At 40.4% G+C, this 10,285-nt stretch overlaps 1 protein-coding gene across 2 annotated transcripts; it reads right to left on the reverse strand.

Moving 5' to 3' along the window:
* Positions 1-1,700: 1,700 nt before the first annotated feature.
* LOC121395588 (UPF0688 protein C1orf174 homolog) lies at positions 1,701-9,862 on the reverse strand. 2 transcript variants are annotated; one of them, XM_041569403.1, is made up of 4 exons: positions 9,279-9,862; positions 6,956-7,316; positions 3,007-3,146; positions 1,701-1,870 (listed from the first exon to the last, which is right to left on the reverse strand). In XM_041569403.1, exons 1-3 carry the CDS (start codon positions 9,380-9,382, stop codon positions 3,012-3,014), a joined length of 600 nt encoding a protein of 199 aa, XP_041425337.1. In that variant the 5' UTR covers positions 9,383-9,862; the 3' UTR covers positions 1,701-1,870; positions 3,007-3,011. The 2 variants fall into 2 exon arrangements, with proteins under 2 accessions (XP_041425337.1, XP_041425338.1); XM_041569404.1 differs by lacking the exon at positions 9,279-9,862 and adding an exon at positions 7,684-7,804.
* Positions 9,863-10,285: the final 423 nt, after the last annotated feature.

Here is a 10,285-nt window from a genome sequence, read left to right on the forward strand (position 1 = left end):
GTGCCATTGGCATGCTGTAGGTGACACAGGTGACAAAATGCAGGGTCACCTACATTACAATAGGTACTGGGCTTTATATATTTATAAGCAGAAACACAAGACAGTAACTGCTTGGGAGTATTTAATGAATTCCTATCCCACAACAATTGAGTGAAGTCTGGCCTTGAATACATACAGAAATAGCACACTATATTTATGGTTTTAATTTCATCAAATGCACATTGACAAAATTTTTTCCTTTTAATTCAGAGGCAAATTTTTCCAGTTGCTCTTGAATTTAGCACATATGGCTGATAGTTGACCATGGAAAAAAATAACAAATTTCTAGGTTAATGCTGCAAAGTGCCTCTCTATAAAACCATCATGAAGCCAGAAAAGCTCATCAAAGGAGTAGTTCACCTTTAAGGTAACTTTTTTTATGTTATAGAACGGCCAATTCGAATTAACTTTTTAATTGGTTTTCATTATTTTTTTTATAGTTATTTGCCTTTTTCTTTAGACACTTTGCAGCTTTCAAATGGGCGTCGCTGACCCCTTCTAAAAAGCAAATGGTCTGTAAGGCTACAAATGTATTGTTATTGCTACTTTTTATTACTAATTCTTCTACTCAGGCCCCTCCTATTCATATTCTAGCCTATTCAAATCAATGCATGGTTGCTAGGGTATTTTGAACCCTAGCAACCAGATTGCTTAAAATGCAAATTGAAGAGCTGTAGAATAAAAAGCTAAATAACTCAAAAACCACAAATAATAAAAAATTAAAACAAATGGCAAATTATCTCAGAATATCACTCTCTACATCATACTAAAAGTTCTCAGAAGGTGAACAACCCCTTTAATTACATTCTCCTTTTTGTGTTTTTCTTTTTCAAATATCTAAAATGAATCTACCCGTGGATTTTTTGCAACATGGTATAGATCTTTGCCCGTTACATATATGCTGTTAGTGATATTTTACGTATAACTACTGTACCAGAAGCTGTGCCAGGAGGAGCCCGCAGAGCCCTGTACTTACCGCTTGCCTCAGAGCAGGCAGTAGGCTCCTCCTCCTCGCGCTTCTTAATTTTCACGTCTGAATGACACACAAGTTAGGAGGTGAGTGTAAGCCTACATGCCACCCCTGCCCTTCCATCTTATATAAAGTGCTGCCCAATGCAGGCAACCCTATATCAAAGGGGAAAGCCATCGGTTTCTGGACTTGGAAATGCAAAGCGCAGTAAGCATAGTCCACAACCGAGGCTTATCACTTCGAAACAAGCAGACTTTTGAATCTGCTCTGAATACAGCAGACCTATCAGTTAAAGGAGAAGGAAAGGTAAAAACTAAATAAGCTTTATCAGACAGGTCTATATAAATACACTAGCAAACCCTTAAATTAATGCTGCTCTGAGTCCTCTGTCAAAAGAAACACTGCATTTCTTTCCTTATATCGTGTTTACATGGGCTTCTGTATCAGACTTCCTGTTTTCAACTTTAAACCTCCAGGGCTTGGGCTTGAGCATGCTCAGTTTGCTCCTCTCCCCCTCCCTCCCTGCTGTAATCTGAACTCAGAGCAAGCAGGGAGAGACTCAGGCAGGAATTGATGTCACACCAAGCTAATATGGCAGCTGCTATCCTAGAGAACCTGAATGAATGTTTTAAAGTTGGTTACATTCAGAATTTGATTATGAGCCAAGTATTAAAATAACGTAACAAACATGTACAGAACAATCAATATTTATTTTGGTCACAAAGCGTGTTGTCAACATAAATTACATGTGCCCTTTGGGCCTCTACAAGAAATGAAATGTACTATAATATTATTATAGTATAATATTTATACTTCTGGTTTCCCCCGGACACACACATTCAAGCTTGGCTCTGCAGAATCCTAGAACAGAAAAAGAAAATGATCATTTTAATTGCATTAATATGTTTGACGTGTGGTTTAACACAATTTCACAAGCACTTTCACACCAATTAAGTTAACCAGGCATTAGATGATTTGCTTTGATTGGTTAGGTTGCCAAACAAGTGGGTGTTTGTGTTGGATCAACCTAATTTGGCCTACTACTTGGGAAGCCAAATCAGTCAAACATCTTACCTCTGGGCCAACAGTCAGATCACAATAAGGGTCCTGGGCAGACCGGTTATGGCTCATACATAGGCCAATAAGCTACCGACTCAATCTGGAGTTGGCAGGTCGGCAGCTAATGGGCAGCTTGATTTCATATCTGGTGAATACATCTGGTACATACAAAGTACAGTAATGCTGCCTTTCTTGCTACAGGCCAGCAAATCAAGACTGGGATTCAGAACATGCCCTGGAATTCCCAGTACAGAGAAGCTCATACAGCTTTCCACCTGCCCAAGAAACAATGACTGTCTCCAGCATCTTACAGCAGCCTGCCAGAACTCACAGATTGGAAGTCTGGCCCTGCAGTCCAGTATATACATCAATTAAATCTCAGCTCAAGCCCCAAGGTAGGTGAACAAGAATAGCCCACCTGCTTCCCCTGTCCTGCTCAAATTAATATATGCAAATCCAATAAAAAAAAAAAGGTACTTCATGTATTCATATGACTTATAAAAAGAACCTGTTCTTTTTAAGTGCTATGAATACATTTTGACTTTTTTAAGGAGTGTTTTTTTGGATTTATTTATAGCAAGTATGGAGGCTTTCAAGTAGCCCCCTGCAGCAAGGACCCCCCTCCTTTTGAACTACGTGCTTTGTGTGTCATCCTAACACATGTGTACTGCAAATTAATACTGTATATGTATCAGGGGCAGTGTTTTTCACATCTTTGTTTGTGACCTATAAATAAAAATGTGTGGCCCAATGCACCACTGTGATCACGTCAAATGCTCTGGACCCCTGCAGTCACTTTCCACTCATTTCAGGTGTGTTTCAGGTTGATCCCAACCAACACACCAGTGGCAGCTATAGGAAACACCTATCCCATTTACATGAATAAGAAGTGCCTGCAGTGCCAGCTGCCCAACAAAAATATGTAACAAAACCCATACCTTATTTAAATATTTCCTTCATTAACCAAGCCGTCAGCATAGTCATCATCATCTTCCTCCTCTTCCTTTGCTCTAAAATGCAGGTTTCTGAACTCTCTTCTGCTCATCGAAGCACAACAAGGCACAGCAGGTGGCAGGTCCTAACAGAAACCACAAACATTTTAATCATATGAATGTGCATGAAATGTGGAAAGAAATAGTGACTACTGGGAAAAATATTAAAAAAATATATATAATAATATATTATTGCATTTAAATGGATATGGAATCCAAAGTAGCCCTTAGTATGTGTACGGATTTTAAAACTTCGCAGGACATGGCAAAAATGGATCCAGTCATGCAGTGTTCTTTCAAGTCCATTTTGGCCAGGCTCATCTTCTAGCTTTTTTTTTTTTGGCTCTGTGCCAACCCCAACTTCACTTGCCATCATAGAACAGAATTTACAGAAGCCGCTAGGACTGCATGCTTTTTTTTTTTTTTTTAATTTAAACAAGGAGTCTTATTGGTTTGCTATTACAGCAACTCATTCATTAACATTATACCTGGTTTTATTGTCAAAAGTGGCAGAACACCAATTATGAGGAATATAGCCTGGCTTGTGTAACAATAAACCAATACATTTGAGCCACCAGTTTCGGGGGATTTTCCAACTTTAAAGGGGTTGTTCATTTTTGAATAGAGAGAGTGATATTCTGAGACAATTTGCATTTGGTTTTGATTTTTTATTATTTGTGGTTTTTGAGTTTTTAGCTTTTTATTCAGCAGCTTTCCAGTTTTCTCTTCCCGGAATCTGGTTGCTAGGGTTTTACTAGGGTCCAAATAACCTTAGCAACCATGCATTGATTTGAATAAGAGACTGGAATATGAACAGGAGAGGCCTGAATAGATAGATGAATAATAAAAATCCATATACAAAAATAGCAATAACAATACAATTGTAGCCTTGCAGAGCATATGTTTTTAGATGTGGTCAGTGACCCCCTTTTGAAAGCTGGAAAGAGTCAGAAGAAAAAGGCAAATAATGAATAAACTATTAAAAATAAATAATGAAGACCAATTGGCCATTCTAGAACATACTAGAACCAGCCCCAGATACAAGGGACAATGACATTTTGTGTTTACTTTCATGTTGGTTCTACAGAAATACCTTTTTAGGTCGGAGATAAAATCTTATTTGGACCTCATTTAAAGTTGGAAAATAATTTACTCTTACTAAAAACGTCCTTCTGTGTTACTTCTAACACCCAACTTTCCTAAGCCACTTCAAACTAAGCCCCTAAACAACTTACACTTAAGGTGTGCATCAAGTCTAAATTCAGGATTAGGACCAAGAGGAGGACTACTCAGAAGTCTCTATCTTATATACCATGGGGCTGTTGGCTGTGGGAAGAACAGCAGCACAATTCGAATGCCTTCCGTTAGCACAGCTTGCAGGAGAACATTAAACACTAATCTAAAATAACTATCGGGAAAGGCAGTGCCCTATGTTATTTAAATAAATTATATAATAACACTTCTCTACATATATTAAAACTGAGTCAGTACATGCATTATGTATGGCTTAGCACACAATGATAGAGCAGATTAGAATCCTCCATAGAGGGTTAGTGTGCATGTGTTCCACCATTATTTGCATGAGCATTGGGATATGTGTACAAGGCTGTTGCTAAGTTACACAAGTGCCTCAGGGCACAGGCCCACATCCATATACATTGCAGGTGTATATAAAATGTGAAGTGCAAAATACTTCTAACCTCTTTTTGTTCCATGCTCTCTGCTTTTGTTTTCTTGTTTCCTTATGTCTTATTTGCTTTTCTCCACTATCCCTTAAGCAGTGAAGTCACAGGACCCATCCGAGTTTTGCAATATAAAAAGCCTTTATTGGAATCCTGGCTCAGATCTCAGATAAAACAGTTTAGTCTGAGATCTGAGCTAGGATTCCAATAAATAGTTTTTATATTACAAAACTCGGATGGTTCTGTGATTTCACTACTTAAAGAGATACGGACATCAGAAAATAACCATTTTTATTATCTATCATAACATTGTCTTTAAATACTATTTATAAATTTGCCCTAAAAGTATTTGCCTGGTGCTTTTACATTACCTTCTTACTACCCTGTTCCTCTATGAGGGGGCTGCTATATTTGTGCCGTAGGAGTCCGTTAGCATTAGAAACTGACAGGTTAAGAAGGGACAGTCAGGTTGGCAAAACAGTCAGGTTTAGAAACTTCAAGTGACAATTAAGCAGAACTATCAGCAAAAAATGATCAACGTGACCTATAGGTAACTATTAATGTAGAACATTTTTAGTGTCAGTATCATTTAAGTATTCAAGCCAGTTGGAGTGGACAACTTTGCACGTGCACCTGCTACTTGAGAGTTCTAAAGGTCTGGGTGAGTACCGACCAATTGTCCTACACTCCACTATCCCTTTGCAATTCCAGCATTTCTATTATGTGCTTCTCTTACATCATTTTTCATCCCAGATATCCTTTCCTTCATGCATGTTTACATTTTCCCCCCATATTTCTATACCTCTTACCTCTTCCTGTGGTTCACCTTGTGGTTCTCTAAATCTCCAGCTTCTGCAGCCTCCTTTTGTTTTAATCATTTTGCTTTTCTTCCCATTTATACATTCTGCTACTCACCATAGTCTCACTTCTGTCACTATATACTTCTTATTACTATCTTCTGGTTTCTTTTTGCAGTGCCACTGATTATCTTGTTCTTCACCTTGAAGTTAACTTTTAGTATGCTATAGGATGGACAATTGGACAACACAATTTATTTCTTATAGTTTTTTTAATTATTTGCCTTTTTCTTCTGACTCTTTCCAGCTTTCAAATGGGGGGGGGGTCACTGACTCCATCCCATCTAAAACAAATGCTCCATAAGGCTACACATTTATTGTTATTGATACTTTTTATTCCTCATCTTTCTATTCAGACCTCCATTCATATTGCAGTCTCTTATTCAAATCAATGCACGGTTGCTAGGGAAATTTGGCCAATAGCAACCAGATTGCTGAAATTGCAAACAGGAGAGCTGCTAAATAAAAAGCTAAATAACTCCAAAGAAACCCACAAATAATAAAACAAGAATACCAATTGCAAATTGTCACAGAATATCACTCTCTACATCATGCTAAAAGTTAAAGGGGAAGGAAACCTAGTCGGCACAAACACCCCACCCCCCCTCCCGTTTGTTGCCCACCCTGACTCCTCCCCCCTGGCCTACCCGTCCCGCTGGGCAAATGCCCCTAACTTGTTACTTACCCTTCTGCGCAGGTCCAGTCCAGGGAGTTCACCGACGACATCTTCTTCCACGCGATCTTCTTCCTGCTGTGAACTGCGTTTTGGCGCATGCGCAGTAGGAGCATTTCGCCGGTACGGATCTACTGCGCATGCGCCAAAAGTCACGCGCATGCGCAGTAGATCGTGCCGGCGAACTGATCCTACTACGCATGCGCTGTTCACAGCAGGAAGAAGATTGGGTGGAAGAACATGTCGTCGGTGAACTCCCTGGACTGGACCTGCGCAGAAGGGTAAGTAACAAGTTAGGGGCATTTGCCCAGCGGGATGGGTAGGCCAGGGAGGGAGGAGGGAGCAACAAACGGGAGGGGGGGTGGGGGGTTTGCGCGACTAGGTTTTCTTCCCCTTTAACTCAAAGGTGAACGACCCCTTTAAAGCATCAGTACTACGCCATACTTGCAGGTGAGCTTCTTTCGGGATAAGATGTGCAAGTGCGTGCGTTTATCAAGTGTGTCAATCTGTGTGTTTATGTAGAACTGCACACGTATGACCCTGTCAATTAGCTTGGTGGTTCATATGACATTTGATAATGCTCAGAACCTCCACAGATAACTACACAAGTGTGCTAATGCAATATTAATATATATTAGGATGGATGATAAAATTAAGTTTGATAGACATCAAGGAAAACTCACCTGCATTAGATCTGCATTTTCAAAAAAGAGCCCCAGAGGCATCAGTTGATTGCTGTCTTCATCTACAAATGGACTGCCATTCAGATAAACCTCTCTTACTTTAGAGGGCTCAGGGGACGTTTTGTGACTAAACCCTACTCCATCCTCACTGTCATCTGTTAAGCCATTACGTGAAACCTCATTCAAATCAGAAAAGGGGGATGCAGAAGGACATGTATTAACGTTTCCAGCATTGCTTTCATTAGACGCTGTGTTGTCGGTTTTGTTTATGAGTTCCTGTTCATCAGATTCCATCAGACCCTTTTCATCATTTTTCCAACTTCTTTGGAGACTTTTTGTCTGTGTTTTTGCTAGAAACTGCCTGCAAATAAAAAGGGTGGAAATTTAGAGTTAGTCATATGCATATGTGTAGGTACATACACACACACAGTTTAAGAGAATGGAGGTCATTTACACAGGTGCAAAATTGTATACATTTACATGTTATTCACAAAGTTACTTGCACTAATACATGTTTCAGTTCAACCTGCAATCAAGTGCATGCAAATCTAACATACCAGGTAATTAATTAAACATAATCTGTTTGTAATACCACTCCATTTGATAACTGCCCTGCAACCAATATTCACAATTACATCTGGCCTTTTCTACTGTAAGGATCAGATGATATTCATTTTTTTATAGAACCAACTTTAGTGAATGGAGGAAATAATTAATCATGTTCAAACCTGAGGCAAGACCAGGAGGTTAAGAACTTTGCAATCCCCACAGCACCCAGTGTATCCATTGTAAATTAGGGGCGGGTAGGGAAATGCACCGAATCCACTTTTTTGGATTCAGCCGAACCCCCGAATCCTTTGTGAAAGATTTGGCCGAATACCGAACCCTAATTTGCATATGCAAATTAGGGGTGGGAAGGGGAAGTTTTTTACTTCCTTGTTTTGTGACAAAAAGTCACGTTATTTCCTTCCCTGCCCCTAATTTACACATGCAAATTAGGATTCCTTTCCTGACTCTGTTCGGTATTCGGCCGAATCTTTCACCAAGGGTTCGGTCAAATCCCAAATAGTGGATTTTGTGCATTCCTAATAGATATATATATACACACACACACACACAGGGGTATTCAGGTTTTATCAAAATGAAGAAGTTTCTCCAATCTTAACATTGTCACGTACAAATAAAGAGAATGAAGATCTTAAAGGACTATCACGAAAATTTAATGTAAGCTTCATCGTACTGAAACTTTGTAAATACAATTAAAAATTCTAGATCGTTTCTGAAATAAAGTTTATCCTCACTATCCCTCTCTCAGCATCTGTTTCTCTTCATTCTCTCTTCATGCAGCAGTTGGGTGTCAGATAATCACTGACAGTTACATCCAATAGATCTTATAGGGGGGGTCCCTTTGTGATCAGATGTATTAGAATTGATTCAAATCACTAATTCCACTTCAAACAAATAGTGTGAGCTGTAACACATGTTCTAGACAAAAGGAGCCTCCTATAAGAGATGTTGGATTGAGATGTCCTTCACACTCACACTCACAACTCCTGCATGAAGAAACAATGAAGAGGCAGATGCTGAGGAGACTGAAAAGGAATTCGAATATTTCAGAAATGGTTTAGAATTTTTAATTGATGACATTTAAAAAAACCATGTTATTTGTGTGATGATGAAGCTTCTATGGAATGTTCATGTACCGCTAGTTCCCCTATCAATGGCCTGTGTGGAAGTGGAGGAGCCCAGTGTTCCGGCAAAGGGAACTGTTCGCTATGTATTAAGGCATGAAAAGTGATGGGCAGCAGCAGCAGCAGCAGGTAACGCCCCACAGCCCCATGGAACCTGCTGGAACCGACATAAAGGCAACTGTGCGCGCCCTCAGCCCAAATCACTTACCCGGACTCTAAAGCCCTTGACGCTACGAGACAGGAAGCGGCGAATGCCGGGAACTCCTTCAGGTCACGCAATAATCCCCCCGGTTCAAGCAGAATTATTCACAGCACAAAACAAACCTCACCGCTCCTAAGGCCTGACGGACTTTCTGTCGCAAGGCCTGAGTTTTAATCGCTGCACAAAATATCAGCAGCCGAGTCCCAGAGGCGATACACAGAACCGACCCCCGTTCCACCGCTCCTTCTCTCCCATCTCCATAACCACCGCTTGACAACAACCCAAGTACTGCGCAAGCGCGAAATGACTTGAAGCAAAGCATTCTGGGAGATGGAGTTCGGCTGCGAACCGGAGCGCTTGGTTATGCGGCAGAGCGCAGGGAAGGAGTGAGCATGCGTGTCAGGAGATAAGAATTGTATAGTAGCTGTACCTCCGCCGAGAAAAAAGATCCGGTGTTAAGAACCAGGACATTACACAGCGAGCAGAAGTACGGGATTGCCTGCAAGAACCTGGCGGAAGTGAAGCAGAAGGCATGCAGGAAACGTCACGTGTGTCTGTGTGTAGATAGAAGATAGAAGGGACTGGGAAATTAGCTCAGCTGCCTGAACACTCGCTCTGAGGGTACAAGTAGCTTTGCCATTGTGCCATGTTACCATAGCGGTTCGTTGATAAGGGACTACTTTGTGCTGCTTATTCTGCTCCAGTTTAGCTGCTTAAAGGGAATCTTACCCCAAAACATTTTTATTGCGCAATGGAAGCAGCATTTATACATTTGTAACTGTATTTGCACTGGAAAGCAGAATGAGTTATTATTTCTTTTCCCTGGTTGTGACTCGTGAAACAATGTAGCACAACATCAGTTTCCTCCACGTTTGTTCATCAGCTGCTATTGTGCTACTTACACTCAGAACAAGCAATGTAGCCAATATAAGCTGCTTTCAGTGACAATTGCATTTAGTTATAACTTTGAAATCTGACATGGGGCTAGGCATATTGTCAATTTCCCAGCTGCCCCCAGTCATGTGACTTGTGCTCTGATGAACTTCAGCCACTCTTTACTGCTGTACTGCAAGTTGGAGTGATATCACCCCCTCGCTTTCCCCCCAGCAGCCTAACAACAGAACAATGGGAAGGTAACCAGATAACAGCTCCCACTGAGACTGCTCCAGTTACATTAAGTAGGAGAAATAACAGCCTGCCAGAAAGTAGTTCTATCCTAAAGTGCAGGCACAAGTCACATGGCTGGGGCAGCTGGGAAACTGACAATATATCTTACCCCATGTCTGATTTCAAAATTGAATATAAAAAAATCTGTTTGCTCTTTTGAGAAATGAATGTCAGTGCAGAATTCTGCTGAAGCAGCACTATTAACTGATGTGTTTTAGAAAAAAAACTTGTTTTTCCATGACAGTATCCCTTTAAGAACTTGAATGGAAA

This window comes from Xenopus laevis, chromosome 7L (assembly GCF_017654675.1).
Source record: "Xenopus laevis strain J_2021 chromosome 7L, Xenopus_laevis_v10.1, whole genome shotgun sequence".
Taxonomy (NCBI): domain Eukaryota; kingdom Metazoa; phylum Chordata; class Amphibia; order Anura; family Pipidae; genus Xenopus; species Xenopus laevis.

Excerpts from the sequence above, each read along its gene's own strand:
- LOC121395588 (XM_041569403.1), bottom strand. The coding sequence starts at position 9,382 with ATGCCTTCTGCTTCACTTCCGCCAGGTTCTTGCAGGCAATCCCGTACT. Across the intron at positions 7,317-9,278 it reads GATCTTTTTTCTCGGCGGAG|GCAGTTTCTAGCAAAAACAC; the intron begins GTACAGCTACTA and ends TTTTATTTGCAG. Across the intron at positions 3,147-6,955 it reads AAAATGCAGATCTAATGCAG|GACCTGCCACCTGCTGTGCC; the intron begins GTGAGTTTTCCT and ends GGTTTCTGTTAG.